General features: G+C 46.0%; 1 protein-coding gene across 2 annotated transcripts; it reads left to right on the top strand.

The window, feature by feature from the left end:
- Positions 1 to 16,162, top strand: LOC142585319 (glutathione S-transferase omega-1-like). Of its 2 annotated transcripts, none has more exons than XM_075696001.1 (5): positions 1 to 375; positions 5,406 to 5,511; positions 7,465 to 7,687; positions 10,799 to 10,925; positions 15,787 to 16,162. In XM_075696001.1, exons 1-5 carry the CDS (start codon positions 351 to 353, stop codon positions 16,026 to 16,028), a joined length of 723 nt encoding a protein of 240 aa, XP_075552116.1. In that variant the 5' UTR covers positions 1 to 350; the 3' UTR covers positions 16,029 to 16,162. The 2 variants fall into 2 exon arrangements, with proteins under 2 accessions (XP_075552116.1, XP_075552115.1); XM_075696000.1 differs by lacking the exon at positions 1 to 375 and adding an exon at positions 3,463 to 3,560.
- Positions 16,163 to 17,233: the final 1,071 nt, after the last annotated feature.

A 17,233-nucleotide genomic window follows, 5' to 3' on the forward strand; every position in this document is an offset into this window, starting at 1 on the left:
AATAAACTTGTGAGCAGTACCGGTTTTGAACAGGCAGTGGAAAGAGGAGTTGGGATTGCGCCACGCGAGCAAGTGTCAATGTCTCTTGCTAGTTATATTCCGCGCGCCGACAACTCCTCGCGGCAACAGATAAAGCGCATACCGCGGCGGGGTCGTACGTAGTAGACATACTTGCAGGCCACTTCGACGACATCCAGATAACGTTCTAATGAGCATTGTCTCTTGTCCTAAGAGAAACGCCTTTCAACCGGCTTGGTTATCGTGCCCCACTCGTAGCGCACCGCTTTGAGGGCAGAGCTTGGGCGCTTTTGTGAACGACGGTTAGGTCAGGGTGAACACGTTGTGTCAACATGGACTCCTGGGCCCTTGCATCTGGTAAGTGTTTTACTCGCAGCCAGTTTTGATCCTTGTGACAGTGCTCCTTGTCTGTTTTCAACTAACCTTGACAGCAGTAGAATGGCATTTTAGCGGCGCAGTAATAGCTATACAAGCAGCGTAAAAAAAGAAAGAAAAATGACAATGCAGTGTCTTCACATTGCTGTCGTGCATAGATATGATTGGCGTTAGTCAAGGTCAAATGGAATGGCAATGATCTTCAAGTATTTGGAATGACTGGGAATATTGTCAACTTAGTTCGGGACACATTCGAGTGTGCCATCCACAGTGCTCCCTTTGTAAACGAGTCGACTGATCGGCTTCCTCATTTAACTGTAGCCACATGCAGCCAACAGATAATGAAACCAATGAGAGCTTAAGGGAAATGAATTGTAGCTTTTAATTGAAATGTAGAAATGATAAGGAAAAGGGTAAATTAGAGCTGACGTAAAGATAACTTGCCGCTGGTGAAAGTCGAGCCCACATGTAACCGCACTAAGCGTTCGACCAATTGCCAGTCGACACTTGTGTCGTAGTTTTACATTTGCTGCTGCTGTGTCGTCAGGCGTTACTGCTGATACTGTAGCTGCCTAGCTTTGGTTGCCGTGACATGTGAGCGGTGGTAAGCATTATTGGGACGGGGCTCGGGAAGCAAAAGGACAGAGAGAGAGGGGACAGCTGAGAAGCTGAAGAAGGAAACTGTTTACATCTGTATACAACAGAGCGACTATATATAGGTAAATGTGTGTCCACAGTTCGCTTGAAGGTTTGAAAGCTTATTTAACATAAATCGGGTATACAATTACAAAGAACACACTTTTGGAACTAAGCAAATTAGTTGAAGGGTCCCTACCCATTGTTATTAGGAAAAAAAAATCTTCTATGGCAGCTGCTTTCTAATACTGCAGAAACACACAAAACAGAAATAGCTGAAATAAGTAACAAAAACAATACAGTGGTAGGGAACTTTCACGCGTGAGATACATTTTTCTAACAATTTTCTTTTTTACATTATCGAAAAGGTCCGCATAGGAAAAGAAAGACTGAGCATTTGTGCAAGTACCCGCAGTGCTACGCATTGTCAATAAGTGAGTGCTTTAATTGTTTCGGAAATGTATGCAACGTTCTTGGAGTGGTCACGTGTCTATCAAGCCTATTCCAAGCTGAGGTGCCTGTGAACTATAGTATAGAGGGACCGTAATTAGTATTTACCTTAGGCAATAAATAACGACAGCGAGATTCATTCCCAACATTGCCAAGTGAGGGGCGAAGCTAGGCTGTTGTCAAGGCTAGTTTTTCATTAACTATTTGATGCACGACGGAGGCGACGTTGTATGTTGTCAAATCGTAAATGCTGATGATGTTTGATGTTTTTAAATAAATCTTCACTCTTAATATGCCCATTTTGGGGTGTTATAATGCGCAGAGCTCTTTTTCGACGTGTAAACACCGGTGACACATGAGTTTCGTATGTGCAACCCCAGATCGCTATGCAGTAATTAATGCGAGAGTGAACAAATGCGTAGTAAAGCTTGATAAGTATCTGGAGATGGAAATAGTTTCGACATTTAGATAGCACATGCAAGCCATGTGAAGCCTTATGAACTACAGAACGCGCACGAAGGCGGAATTTTAAGTGGTTATCGCTAATAACACCAATAAATTTTGCCTCTCTAGATTGTTTTATGGGATGGTTATTGTAAACGACATCTAAATTAAAAGCCGATTTCCTTTTTTTTTTTTTGGAGTGAAATAAGATAAAAACTGCCTTCGTTGGGTTAATGTGAAGGGTGTTCATTGTACATCAACGGTGCAAAATCTGTAATTCAGAGCACAAAAAGACGGCTGTCGCCGTTTAGGGACGCGCATGGCCGATGACCCATTGCAGTTCGGGGTCCAAGAACTTGTCCCGTTCGCCAGCTCTGGGTCGTCGAACAGACGACCTCTACTGCGGTGACTCTCGAACTATACTGCGGCGACTCTCGTTTCGTCACCCGCTGTTTGGCGTTGAAGAGACGATGAAGCGTGGATGGCATTCCATAGCTTCCCGCTCGCCGGTGAAGCATACCTTGTCGAGGAGGAGCGCCTGGCACAACACCACCAAGAAGCGGCAACAGGCGCTCGGCGGGATGTATCAGACACCCCCGCACACCGGCATCTCGGACTTGGTGTTTTCGTCTCGTCTTCCTTATAGGGCTCATAACAAGTTTCACAATCGCAGTAAAACGTATTACAGTCGTTTCCGTGTGGCAGCGTGCAGAGGCATGTGCGCGGCATCATACGCTAATTAAAGAACAGCCACAGTCTCGAATTTTTGCTTTCAAACCGTATTTATTGTCAAGATTATATTAAAAAAAATTGACGCAGGAACTCCGCTGTAGTTGTCAAAGAATGCGTAGGCATTGTGCCACTTGCTCATCTCCACGCAGCCGTTGTCGTTGTCGATCTTATCAAACATGACTCGACCAGCATAAACATATATCAATCCTTATCGGTCGTTATTAACCTCACCGAACTACAGCCATCTCTTGTCTATCCTTATCGGTTATCAGCCTTATCTGACTCCATCCGACCCTTATCGGTCGTTATCTACCTTATCGCAATCGATCCGATCGTTATAAACCTTGATTTGTCCTTATCAACCTTATAGCACAGGAGATGACCCGACCGCTATAAACTCTTATTAACCTTATCGTACTTAATCCGACCATTGTACTGAAGGCACTGGGCAGTGGGCATGATGGCCAAGCGGACGGATTGCACACGTAAAGGGCAGCAGAACCGTCGCGAAAAGTGACGACAGCAAGCGGAAGCAGAAAGTTCCGGCGGCGCGCACAAGTGGCCGACGGCGTAAACATAACAGATGAGTTCGCAGCAGAGTTACATGACACAGGAACCAGAGCGGCTGAGGAAGATGCGATATCGATGTCGGAGGCGGCAACAACTTTAGGAGAACAATGGTCGTCAGAGTCAAAACACGGCACTGATAACGTAAGTTCGGCACGAGTGCAGTCGATAAGAGCTTGATTTACAGATAGGAAATTCCGTCCAAGAATAACGTCCAAGAGGAACGAGGTAGGACGACAAGTTGGATAACACACATAACGCTTTGAATAACAACCCGGGCTTTGCACGACGCTGAAGGCTGAATGCAATGCGATGTTGCCGTACGCAGAGAAAGAGAGGTAAGGGGAATGGTCACCTTGTTCAAATTATGGCAGAGCTTCTCACTAATAATAGAAACGGCGGCTCCGGTGTCGATAAGTGCGTGTACTGTGACGCCGTCTACGCAGAGTTCAATTTCGTTCGCCGGTGCAGAATGAGGCCTTGAAATGTTCGACGTAAACGCAGTTCTTGCCTCTGGAACTGTGACTGTTAGTTTTCCTCTCGGGCTAGGCTGGGTCGTCGAACCATCGGGGAAATGGATCGGCGACGTGGGGAAGGCGACGCTGTGCTTTCGACGTTTCGTTTGAGTTGAAACGAGAGATGTACGATGGTCAATTCAATCGCTGCTGCTGCCGCGATTCCTCACTACAGCATTTTGACAGCGGATTTCCGCGATCACCGAGCGAAATGTGTTCATGTTAACCTGTGCACGCGTGACACCGTGCTTGTTAATTTAGTTAAAACGCATTGGCGGGTTAATTCTTTTGAATCCACGATAGAATGTCTAAGCGCGACTGAGTAAGGACGTAGAAAGAAACAGACACAAAGAGACAGCGCTGTCTCTGTGTGTCTGCTTCTTTCTAAGTCCTCGTTCTGTCGCGCTTAGACGTTATATCATTGTTAATTTAGTTAATAAGCTAATGCTTACAAGTTTATACTGCCGATAAAACTACTATCCTTACTCCGTATAGTTACCTTACTGATTTGCTATCGCATTCGCTGCTTCGCCTTTCGAGTGGAACAGTGACCTTTTCTTTAGGCTGCACACTTCTACCCTGCCAGTTACAACATATCTCTCGGCGTGGCGCAGATGCGTCACTGATTTAATTGAATTCCTCAGAGTAAGATGCGTCAGAAAAATACTAAAGTACAACACAAATACAACCTACAGACATGATAGCGTCGGATTGTAATTTGAATGTACCAGAAAACATAATTCTGCCACGCAGAAACTCAAAGATAAACCCCTTTTCCAGCGTTTCTACCAACCATAGAGCGGCGCGTTGCACTCGGTTCCTTACAGCACCACCATCCAGATGGCGCTCGCCTCCGGGCATCCGCAGCCCAACGCAAGAGGCCGCGTTTCTACCAGAAAGCTCACCCACTCACCCTCGTGCATGGCGTTCGCCGCCAGTGTTTCCTGGTAAACGTTACGTTTAGCATGCCGGGAACGTGATACGCAGTAAGGGACCCTTGAATGCGGTCGCGTTCCACTTTAGAGGCGATGTTTAAGCGTCCTCAGAATTTTGGAGCTCTTTGAGACGCACCTGCCGTCCACTTACGCTGGCGCCACAGATGTGCCGGTTAACATCTTTCTCATCAGCGGAATCTCGGAATGATGCAATAAACGCTACCTAAATGTCCTCACTGTACATACACAACAAGTATACGCCTTTAAGCGCACCACTTCATTATATAAAAGCAAATAGTTCTCTCTAGGCGTCCAGCTATTCGAATGCATTGGCAATCATTGTCGTTGGTTTCTGCACCATTTTTTTTTCCTTTTCTGACTAGAGTCCGCACCTCTTCCAGGACCTTTTAAATGGTTCTAGGAGGTGTCGGTATACAGCGTACGACCACCGTACTCGTTTGTCTTTGCGAGTGACAGTTAGGGGACGATAGAGAAATTTAAGGGTGCGAGACGTGTTGAAATTTGGAGATGTTATAATCTCTGAAACGAAGTAAAAAGAAAAAAGACAAATAAAGAAAGTAAGAAGGAAAAAGGAAGACGTCAAATCGGGCAAATATCAACGAGACACAGAGACGGTGTATACAAAGCGGACAATCGATATGTGATTGGGCCGAGATGGCGCACAATTAGCGCACGCCTTCTCTCCCGCATTATTTGGTTCCTTTCTTCTCAGGCTCGAAGTTCCCACCGCCTGTTCCCGGAAAACTACGGCTCTACAGCATGAGGTTCTGCCCCTATGCGCAACGAGCGCTGCTCATTGCGAAAGCAAAGTCTATTGAGTGAGTATACTGACAACATTCGCTCCGACTTCGATCCAGAAAAAAAAAAAAAAAGAAACGAATCTAAGAAAGTCATGACTCTTACGTTCTTTTTATTTGGTCGTAGTTACAATCGCGAGTGATCAATTCCGAACGTGGCGATCTTTATCACTTGATTTTGTTGTTTGCGCGCAGTCCGTGGTGCAGGAAAAGGGTGCATTTAAGGTCTCACTCATTTTAAGCGTGTGCGGCGCTCGAGCTATTGCAACGGAGTTGCTTACTGGGAGGAAAGAAAATAAAAAATCCGCCTCCGTTTCCGCTCTGAAAGTCAATGTACAGCGAAGCAGTTGCCGCCTTTATAGACACGCGCCATGACCACCACCACCGCAAGCGACGTGCCCCACGCGCGCACGGCTGTGTGCGTCAGTTGAGCCTCAATCCTAATTTTTCTAGACCTTCCGTCAAGCACAAGCGCGTCATTGAAACAAATGAATGTTTAAAAGTGAATTGCATAAGATACATGTGTAATGTACGACTTCCGCACAAGCTGCAGACACTCTAGCTTCGAATTGTTATTCAAATTTACGAGAAAACGTAAACCTGTTACGCGGAAACTGAAAGGCAAAGCCATTTTTCAGCTACGCTCGATGTCTGTCCGAGTGGCCGCAGTCGCTAGGTGGCGGTACCGTTAACATAGCATTCATCCGCCTTCTTTTAGGCCCTCGATCTGCCTAGCGCGAGTGCGCTATTGAACTCATTGAATTTATCGAAGTTCGTAAAGTACGACTTACTCAACCTGCAGAGATGGTACCATCAGATTTTAATTCGAACGTACGAGAAAACAACATTCTGTTACGCGGAAGCTCAAACACACAGCCTTCCAGCTGCCGTTTGTTTTTGTGGGATCACCGCACACGCGGACACGACAAATCCTGACCTACTGGAGGCTTACAGCTTCGGTGTTAAAACAAAGAAAAGAAAGATAAAAAAAAAGCGTGCGCAGATTGCACTAGTGGTGCAAGGCTGGAGTCAACAGCGGAGTTTGGGGTCCTCTAGCTTTCACGTGGCTTTCCTAAGTTGTTTGTAAGTTTTGCGAGGTTATGCTAGGTTTTGCTATGTTGTTGGTATAGGCTTGGCTAAGTCGTTGGTTTAAGTAAGTTTTTCTTCTTTCCTCCACCGCCGGGTTCTTCTTGATGGTTTGGTTTGTTGTCGTTGTCGGCTCCTTTTAAGCCGCTGCACTGTTCTCGTGCTTCGGTATTTCGGGACACGAGATCGTGGATGTGTATAATTCGAACTGAGTTTAATTGCAGACAGACATTAGAGGTTACATTGCGAGTATGTAGTCAACAAGGAAAGCGAGTGCACATGGTTAATGAATGCGGCTGAGCAAAACCCTCGGGGCAGTCCGTCGCTCCGCTCGGGCGCTTGGGAGATCGGTCCGTTGTCTCCCAAGTCTTGGACCACACTGTCCGCTTAGCCACGCAAATTCTGGCCCCCCAGCGCCGGGACCACTTGTCCTGGCTCCATAACTCACTGGCACACTAACACTAATAGCACACTAATAACACACTGGCCGTGGGCGCCAACCGCACCACCCGCGCCGCCTCGCCCCCGAACCGAACACTCCTCGAAAACTCCCCTCTCCAGATGCCGCTATAGGCGCGCTGCGCGATTTATGGCGAGAACCAGTGTGCGACAACCCATGCCGCTAACTTTTTCTTCTCCGAACCGCGTCCGGCCACCGCCTTCCGACAGCAGGCTTTACGCACGCGTTCTCAGGAAGCGACTTCGGTGAGAGCCAACAGCACAGCATTACAAGGCAACACATCCGCAAACACAGAGAGGAACACCGAGAAGGCGAGCGACCACGCTTTCCAACTAAACAAAAAGATTGCATGCATGAGCCAACGAAGGCGAACCTTCGCAACGATCCTGCAGGTTACTACAGGTTATCGTTTTTTTTTTCACCGGCAGTCATGAAGTGGTCAACATCAATCTGGCCGACAGGCCGGAGTGGTGCAAGGAGGTGCTTCCTGCAGGGACCGTACCCGTGCTTTCTCAAGATGACAAACTCATCAGCGGCTCCATGGCCATTATTGAGTACCTGGAGGAGGCATACCCACAGACGAAGCCCATGCTGCCTAGTGATCCGTACCTGAAGGCACTGGACAGGAGCTTCTTGGATGATGCTTTGCCCGTGAGCTCAACCGCCTTGTTAAGATTTAGAGGGTTTTAGCTTGTCCGTAAGCACGGTCGCCTTTACGGGTTAATGGTCTACTGGAGCCGTGGAAGGGAGTGACCTTAGAGTGGCAACGTTGGTAGTGACATCCTGTCACGCTTTGTCTAACTACAATACATTGGAAACTTTTTACAGCGAAGCTGTTGAGACTAGTTTCGCAGCCGTTTCATGCGGCAAACCGGGCTACGCGGCAGCGTGGCGGATATCAATACACAACGCAGTCTGCACTGGAGTCCCGAATTTTAATGCGAAGCATTCTTGGCCAACTCAACCTAGTCTACAGCGGCAACTACCTTGCCGTTTAAGTGGACCGATCCCGAAGATAGTGCAGTCTCAAAATTTGGGTTGATCCTGAAGGTAGTGCAGTCTGTGTGCCACTGCCTGTGTGCCACCTAAAAATGTGGGCCGACTCTTGCAGACAGTGCAATTTAAGTGTGCGGATCCACTGCTAATGTAGTGCAGTCTCAAAATGTGTGCTGATCCCAAGGGTTCTGCAGTCTATAAAAATGTGGACCGTTCTCGTGGATACGTGTCGTTGGGTATGTCGCACTGTGTGTATGTGCCAGCCTTCGATGGACCTCTTGGACACCAAGTTGGGTATGGGCCGCCGGATATGTGTCGCTTCTCGATGACCTTATCTTGCGCCGATATGAGTTACTGGGTATCACAACAAGAAGCATTTGATTCTGTCGAAACCTCAGCAGTCATGGAGGCATTACGGAATCAGGGTGTAGACGAGCCGTATTTAAAAATACTGAAAGATATCTATAGCGGCTCCACAGCCACCGTAGTCCTCCATAAAGCAAGCAACAAAATCCCAATAAAGAAAGGCGTCAGGCAGGGAGATACGATCTCTCCTATGCTATTCACAGCGTGTTTACAGGAGGTATTCAGAGACCTCGATTGGGAAGAATTGGGGATAAAAGTTAATGGAGAATACCTTAGTGACTTGCGATTCGCTGATGATATTGCCTTGCTTAGTAACTCAGGGGACCAATTGCAATGCATGCTCACTGACCTGGAGAGGCAAAGCAGAAGAGTGGGTCTAAAAATTAATCTGCAGAAAACTAAAGTAATGTTTAACAGTCTCGGAAGAGAACAGCAATTTACAATAGGCAGCGAGGCACTGGAAGTCGTAAGGGAATACATCTACTTAGGGCAGGTAGTGACTGCGGATCCGGATCATGAGACGGAAATAATCAGAAGAATAAGAATGGGCTGGGCTGCATTTGGCAGGCATTCTCAGATCATGAGCAGCAGGTTGCCATTATCCCTCAAGAGAAAAGTATATAACAGCTGTGTCTTACCGGTACTCACCTACGGGGCAGAAACCTGGAGGCTTACGAAAAGGGTTCTACTCAAATTGAGGACGACGCAACGAGCTATGGAAAGAAGAATGATAGGTGTAACGTTAAGGGATAAGAAAAGAGCAGATTGGGTGAGGGAACAAACGCGAGTTAATGACATCTTATTTGAAATCAAGAAAAAGAAATGGGCATGGGCAGGACATGTAATGAGGAGGGAAGATAACCGTTGGTCATTAAGGGTTACGAAGTGGATTCCAAGGGAAGGGAAGCGTAGCAGGGGGCGGCAGAAAGTTAGGTGGGCGGATGAGATTAAGAAGTTTGCAGGGACGGCATGGCCACAATTAGTACATGACCGGGGCTGTTGGAGAAATATGGGAGAGGCCTTTGCCCTGCAGTGGGCGTAACCAGGCTGATGATGATGATGATGACAACAAGAAACACCACCATGATTTGCACTCCGCACCAGTTTGCAGGGTGTCGCAGAAGCATTAACCGCTCGCTGCAGAACAATTGTGTGATTCACAAGAACCACCCTCTACCGAACCAAACGTGGTTCGCATGACGTATGTGTCAACTGGAGTTGAACCTGCTTTAGTATATATATATATATATATATATATATATATATATATATATATATATATTGCTTTGAAACGTAATTATCTATGATTATAAGATATAAGTTACCTTGCGTACACCTGATGTGAATAGACACCTTTTTATGCTAAATACTACGTTAAGTGGAAACCTGCTTCACGTGAAATGCTCACATTTCACCAAGCTAGCCCGACTGTTTATTCTTGTGAACTTCATTTCTACAGTAGTTCCAGCGGTGTATGCTCCTGTGTGTATCTCGCTTCCTCGCTATGTCGTGCACTAGAATTTATTTGTCACGAGATGGCGCAACCAGCGCCTTTGCTCGCGTATTTTTTTTTTTTTCTGATTCCGCTATTCCGTGAATAGTTATGCGTGTACGAACAACTGGAGAGTTTTCCCCGAAGACTACCGGTTAAGCCCTCAGTAGCGGCATATGTTACAATAGCCTATAAACTTATAGGACCATCCAGCTGGCACCAGTTTTGCTGCAGAGTTGGAACGTTTGACAGGTGAATTGTAGTGTTAAGTGCAGCAAAAAAAGCCCCTACATGAGCTTGATGTTCAGCGCACGTTCCTTATATCTGAAAACACCAAGAATGTGTGCCTGGAGTATACTATGCGACAAAATACTTCTTTTTTCTTGGCTAAATGGACTGTCGAAAATGGCTGACCGGAAGTTCCCTGGGGTCATGAACGCACTGCTGCCACATCACGGATGCAAAAGGTCTATATATTAACATTTAGAGAATGTGCCGCATTACTAGATACTTACACCTGAGCATCCGCGTTGGTGGCGCCAACGTGTGGTGCAGAGTTTAATCAGAGAGGATACAGAGCTATTATTGCATTTAGCAGCCATATTGCACTGAGCTATTGCTTTAAAGCATCAACGGCGACGCAATCATTGACGTTTGTGTCTAAGACAAATACCCATGTAAAGGGAAAATGTTTCTAACTGGCTGTAGTTGGACAAAACGTCACGAGCGGTCGCTACCGGCGTTGCTCTTGTAGTGTTCCTGTATAAAGGGCACTATATCTTGCCTTCCGCGTCTCTGCGGTATAACCCTGTAATGCGTGAAAAGCGATACATATGTGGACTAGCTCAAACTAATCTCTAATCTCTGCAAGCTGTTGACGCAGTAACATGTTTCCACTTATCCTGCAGGCAGTCGAGCCGCTTGTGTCTGCCCTGAAGAGAAAAGAGACCACGGAGGAGAACTGGGCCAGCTTTCTCGGGAAGATACCGCGGTTCGAGAAGGAGCTGGTTAGGAGGAAGACCGCTTTCCTTTGTGGTACGCCTACATTTTCGTTTACGAGAGCTGGACGCGAGGAGATCGAGTGAGAAGTAAAGCTGACCGAGGCTTACTAAACATTGTTTACGTGCATCTAGCCAAGCCGATCGGATTGGTCGAGTCAACCCGACCGTTTGCAGGGGGGTTGAAGACACTCACCTCGACGCTGGCTCGGCCCGACCCAACCCGCTAGTGTTTCCATCAGCCCAACGACCGGAGCTCAGGCTGACAAGCCGACTTGACTCGTCTTTACCGTGTTCATGTAAATGTTGCTTATGAATACAGGCGCACTTGAAGCAGCAATGAAACTTAAAAATAAACGCAAATAATTTAGGTCGTAGAAAAGACGGCTTGGCATTGCCTGCTGAATGTGACTTTTCGGCAAGAAATCCGAGCTTATCATTTGCTGCTTTGCAGATATACGCAGCTACGCGGGTTACGCAGTCTTATCTCTGTACTAATACATTCGCCTGGCGTGAACGTGCTCCAACATTTTCATCGCCTTTACTCGGGCGCGCTCGGGTCAGGCGTTGTCTTGACAAAGTCAAAAGTCAATATGTGGCATACGGCAATTCGTAAAAAAATCAATTAGGGAATTTTTATTACTCAGTCAATTATCCGTTTCAACTTTTTGTGCGAGTAATGTCTGCCTCTTCGAGTAGACCAGCTCATGGACTAGAATTGTGCTACCTGCCACAGCTAATTAAATAAAAAAAATGTTTAAAGTGTTCGCTCAAACAGCCCGCATTTCATGCGTATGCAAATAACTCTCTTGTGACAGGTGAAAAAAAATGCCAGCGCACGATAATTTCGAACGCAATATCTTGTGCATATCCTTTTAGAATCTCGAGTTATTGAAAGTATAGGTTAAAAGACATACGTTGGTGAAGGAATTCCTTAACAGTACAACATGCACTTCATGGTTCTTTTATATTTAAGTGAAAGAAACGCACAAGATTTATTGAAAGATGTTGGGCAACAATAGAGGTTGGCAATTATAGCACGCAGGAAGCGGAGCTCCAAGCTACATTCGCTTGTAAATTTTGCGTCTGGGTTTCGCTCTTTTCGCGCAACTGTTTTTACTAAGTCTCCCCCACCCAGTCAGCCCGGGTTGTGGGGGAGTACCGGGGTCAATGTATCGAATGATGCTGGGTTGATGAGTACATGAAAGCTCTGGGACGCGGCGCCTCTGGTTGCCAAGTCCTCTTCCCATCTGACAACGGTACTGTCATCATATTCGTGTTGTGGCTTCGGCGCTGCTTAGCCGAAGCCCGAAGAAAATCTCGACGAGCCGCCTACACGGCACTGCAGGAAATTCGTTCACTTATTTTTTCGTAGCGCGGAAGGGCCAGATAGACTTTCCAGCGTTGCCATTTCGAAATCACTCTTCTCATGACAGGAACAGGAGAAACTGATGGGTCATTAAGTTGAGGAAGTACGGTCAGAAAATTCAAGGGGCATCACGTGGGTCCACAACGCGTGCAAGTAGTGGCGGTAAATTTGACTTTTTTGTGTGTTTTTGATGTGTGTGTTTCATACCTCCCCGCCCTATTTTCTTTTAAATGCGAACCATTTCTTGGTGAACATTTGCCACTTTGACAGTGTCTGTCCGTCGGTCCGTCCGCCTACGTCTTGGTGCTCTCATGGTAGTTTCGTTAATTTCGTATGTGCCAAAATGGCATAGTATAACAACAGTGTATGACAGACATATACGATAGACCATGACATGAATTTCATAAAATTCATGCGATGTAGGTCATGAAACAGCCGCCTACGTCTTGGTATGTACGAAAATTGGCATAGTATCACAAGAGTGTATGATGAACATAAATGATCGGCCATGAAATGAATGTCATGACATGCATGTCCTGTAGGCCATGAAACAGCCGCCTACGTCTTAGTGTGTACCGAAATTGTCATAATATGACAAGAGTGTGTGATGAACATAAATGGTAGGCCATGCCGTGAATGTCATGACATGCGTGTCATGTAGGTCATGAAACAGCCGCCCACGTCTCGGTGCTCTCATGGTCGTTTCGTCAACTTGGCTTTAACATCGATTCCCACAGGATGACAGATCTGCCGACTTTTCTTTCTTTTTTTGTGTGGAATGATCCAAACTTTTGATGGGGGGCTCGGTTACGGTGTGCAGTCGGACGGAACAGTTGTTTGTTTTACGTATAAGCATTAGTGTGCAGGTTTTCACAGTAAGGGACACCTGTGCTGTTATTATTATTAGTACATCAACAAACTTCCTTTTGCTGCCAACCTCTCGCAAACTTTGTTCTTCATGTTTATGTTTGCCTATAACTAAAAACCGATGTCTAAATGGTTAAGTCTTTTCTGAACCTTTTCCTCCTGATAATTGTGATCGGCGGTTAGATTGGTGTCATACGACTTAAGATTAGAAAGAGACTTTTGAATGTCATCTCTCTGACTGCCAACAGCTCTTAGTGCTGCACTCAGTGACAAAGTTATTCAGCAGTGTCCCGCCCTCAATAATGAATGATCAAGGTCGTGTTCGAAGGTGAACAACCCGCCGTGGTTGCTCAGTGGCTATGGTGTTAGGCTGCTGAGCACGAGGTCGCGGGATCGAATCCCGGCCACGGCGGCCGCATTTCGATGGGGGCGAAATGCGAAAACACCCGTGTACTTAGATTTAGGTGCACGTTAAAGAACCCCAGGTGGTCCAAATTTCCGGAGTCCTCCACTACGGCGTGCCTCATAATCAGAAAGTGGTTTTGGCACGTAAAACCCAATAATGTAATTTTTTAATTTCTCGAAGGTGAACATTGGGTTGAAGTCTGAATGGTTGGGGAACACTTGAAGTTAGACTGGTGAGACAAGTACAAAATAACTAGGTTTATTAGATAAAGCCCAACGTTTCGCTGACTTCTTCATCGTTGATGACTTCAGCAACACGCAGCAACCTTTTATTGGTTCGGCTTGCGGCCCTGGTAGTGGTTTCTTGGCGAAGTGACCTTGCGGAAGCCCTTCACGCACCTTGGGGGCAAAGCTCCTAACCGGCTTTTCAAGGTCCCAATGATGGCCGAGATGTGTTGTGATCCAAAGAAGAGCCGCTCCCGTATAGGTTCACCTCTTAGGTCGCGGGATCGAATCCCGGCCACGGCGGCCGCATTTCGATGGGGGCGCAATACGAAAACACCCGTGTGCTTAGATTTAGGTGCACGTTAAAGAACCCCAGGTGGTCAAAATTTCCGGAGCCCTCCACTACGGCGTGCCTCATAATCAGAAAGTGGTTTTGGCGCGTAAAACCCCAAATATTATTATTATTAGGTTCATCTCCATCTTAGAGGGAGGTCTTGCTTCAGATGCTATTGTATAAAATGCATGGCAACCCGGATGTCATTTTCTTCGCCAGCCACTCCACCAATTTCCATGAGGATTGTTGCGTTCAAGCGTAAATGTTTGCAAATCTAGTGACCATAGGAATTAGATTTCTTATTCAGGCCTTCATTTTTTTAAAACAAATTCAATATCGCGAAATGAAAACAATATGTATCAATTAAATTTACAACTCTGTACATTACCAGAAAAAAAAACGACGTCACAGTTCCGTAGACTGCAGATATTAAGAACTAACTTATATACAAAGAAACCGACCGTAAACAGGCAGAACACATTATGAAAAACCGCAAAACACATCGCTAGCACCGTAAAAAAATTCTGAGCTTCGTAATACTCGGTAGAAACTTGAACGGTGTTGAAAGAAACTTGAGAAGAATATACGGGCCGCGCTATTGCGAACTAGCGACGCGAGGGAACAAAAAAATCATAGGCGGTACTTTAAGGGGCAAAGTTAAGGTTAGGAAGAAGAACACGATGGCGGGCTGCATGGTTGTTTGGGATTCGCGATACAATGTGCAAGCGCAATACAATGTACAATGTGCAATTCTGCCCTAGAAGGACAGAGATAGAAACAGACACACGCACAACGCGAGGAAAGGAGTTGGGCAAGTTGCGTTAGACGTTTGAGCAGATAACCGGTTGTCTTTGGTAGCAACAGAACGGTACCATAGGAAAGGAAATGCAGTTGATCGAGGACGGCAGAGGGTGAGGCGGTCTAATGAAATTGAAGACGTTGCATGCAGGGAATTAGAGGTTCGAATGGTCGAAAAGAAAGTGACATATTGCGGGAAAAACATCGTTATTCTTTCTGTTTTTTTCCTTGAGCAACTAAGAATTTGGCCGAAATTTCTAGCCCCTCAAAACCGTAACTTAAATATATGTGGGCAGAAAGAGGACCAAATTAAGAGTCCCCGTTCTGCCCTAGAAATCCCCAAGCGAAAGCAAAGATACCGATGCAGAATCACTGCTGGATAGTTTTTGTTTTGCGTGCTTGTGTTACGAAACCTTTATGCTGTGTTTGTCGAAAGATGATGTTTGGATGTCACTTTGTTTGCGGCATGTACTCTGAATGTTATATTTCTAGTCAAGCGAATAACATATATTCACAGCATGTTGCTATTTTTTACCTGCACAGGGTACACGTTGGTGGGCTAGTTTGTTCGTACTCATCATACAATGTGCAAGCACAACTGCACAAGGACAGGGATAGAAAAAGGCACACGCACAACGCGAGAAAGAGTTGGGCAGGTAACTTTTTCATTAAAATTAATTTATTTCTCATTTTTCCTGAAAAAAAAAATTAAAAATGATTTCTTTTTCGGGCCTTTCAGTATTACCCGAAATTTTGCATCTCTACGTAGGGTGCAGTCGGCTAACGCGAGACAGGGGCAACTGGAGATCGCTGGGGGGAGGCAGTCGCCATTTATAATCTACGTAAAGGAAGCTCATGATGACATGACAGTACTGATTCGGTTTTCCTAATCTCTCGCAGGCTTTGCACCGGGATTTGTGGACTACGCCGTGTGGCCAGCTTTCGAGCTTGCTCGTGGCCTGTCCGCGGCTCATGCTTCGCTGGAGATGCCCAGCTCCGAAGGTTTCCCGCATTTTTCGAGCTGGTGTCAGAAAATGCGCGAGGACGCGGTCGTGAGGACGGTCGTAAACGAGGATAACACAGTGCTTTTCGTGCAGTCGTTCGAGAGCGGTCACAAGGACTTTAACGCCGGCCTGCATTGATGGAATCTGTGTTTGAGAGCAAGGGTAAACGTTTTGCTAAGGGGTGGGGGAGGTTCGGTTAGCTAATATCTACTGATTAGTTTCGTGGTACACGTGCACGTTTTCTCCACATAAATCAACGTTTCTTTCATGTTTTTCCAACATCCTGTCGTGAGAACACGAGACGAGTGTGTTGCCATCGCCAATATTTCTTGCGCTATTCGAGAGCCTATGCTCTGAAAATTTCTACCGTGGAGCTGAGAATGGTTAATGATAGTTCAGATTAAATTGTGGGGCTCGACGTCCCCAAACTGTACAGTGGTTTATGAGGAACGCTAAAGGGCTGCGTATTAATTTTGGGCCACTCGGGTTATTTAAGTGTTACTGATAGTCAGCATGCCATCTTAGATCGGACAAACATCTGCTGTTGCATGACCTGTGGTTTCTTCTTGTGATAGGAAAGAAATTAAGTTAAAATAATTAAGTTAATGAAATGCGTGTCCCCCCCCCCCTAACTTCAAACCTCCACCTAATGTTATCACGCCCTTTGAACATTCTTGCAAACCCATTGTGCCGTTGTTGCAACGATGACGTGAGCACACCCTTAATTGGTCGCGGCAGGTAGCAACAGTCTGATTCTCACAACTTTCTGGCGTCTAAGTCTCTGATAAGCTACATGCCTACAAGCTAGACTTACTGCCGTTTACTGGCGCCTAGAAATGGAAAGTATATAGCATGACCAATTGTTTATATATATATATATATATATATATATATATATATATATATATAGAACACGTGCCTACCTATCCGGAGAGTAATCTTCAGATTATACGTACTGGTAGATTGGGAACACTCAAATAAGGTCAATAGGCAAGCAACACATAGCAACTTGTCTCTTTAAAGACTACACCGTAATGTCGAAATAACATGATGAGCGCGCACGACTGATACCTGAGGCCTTCCATACCCAAAGCAGTGGCGATGCGTGCGTAACATTCCCTTGCGTATCATTTCTTCCGAAGGAGATACAATTTCTATCGGAGTGATTTCGATCATTCTGTGTTACTTCCACGCCCGCTCGCTTTCTGTCCATGCTGTTTTTCTTGAAAAGTGGTAACCCTGTATACATGCTGTTCGACAGAATAAAGATTTCATTGTCGGTTAGCGCCGTTTTTTTATCTCTTTCTTGCGACCTGTCTGATTGCGCTGTTTCTGCTGAAACC

Source organism: Dermacentor variabilis, chromosome 6 (assembly GCF_050947875.1).
Source record: "Dermacentor variabilis isolate Ectoservices chromosome 6, ASM5094787v1, whole genome shotgun sequence".
NCBI classification, from domain to species: Eukaryota; Metazoa; Arthropoda; class Arachnida; order Ixodida; family Ixodidae; genus Dermacentor; species Dermacentor variabilis.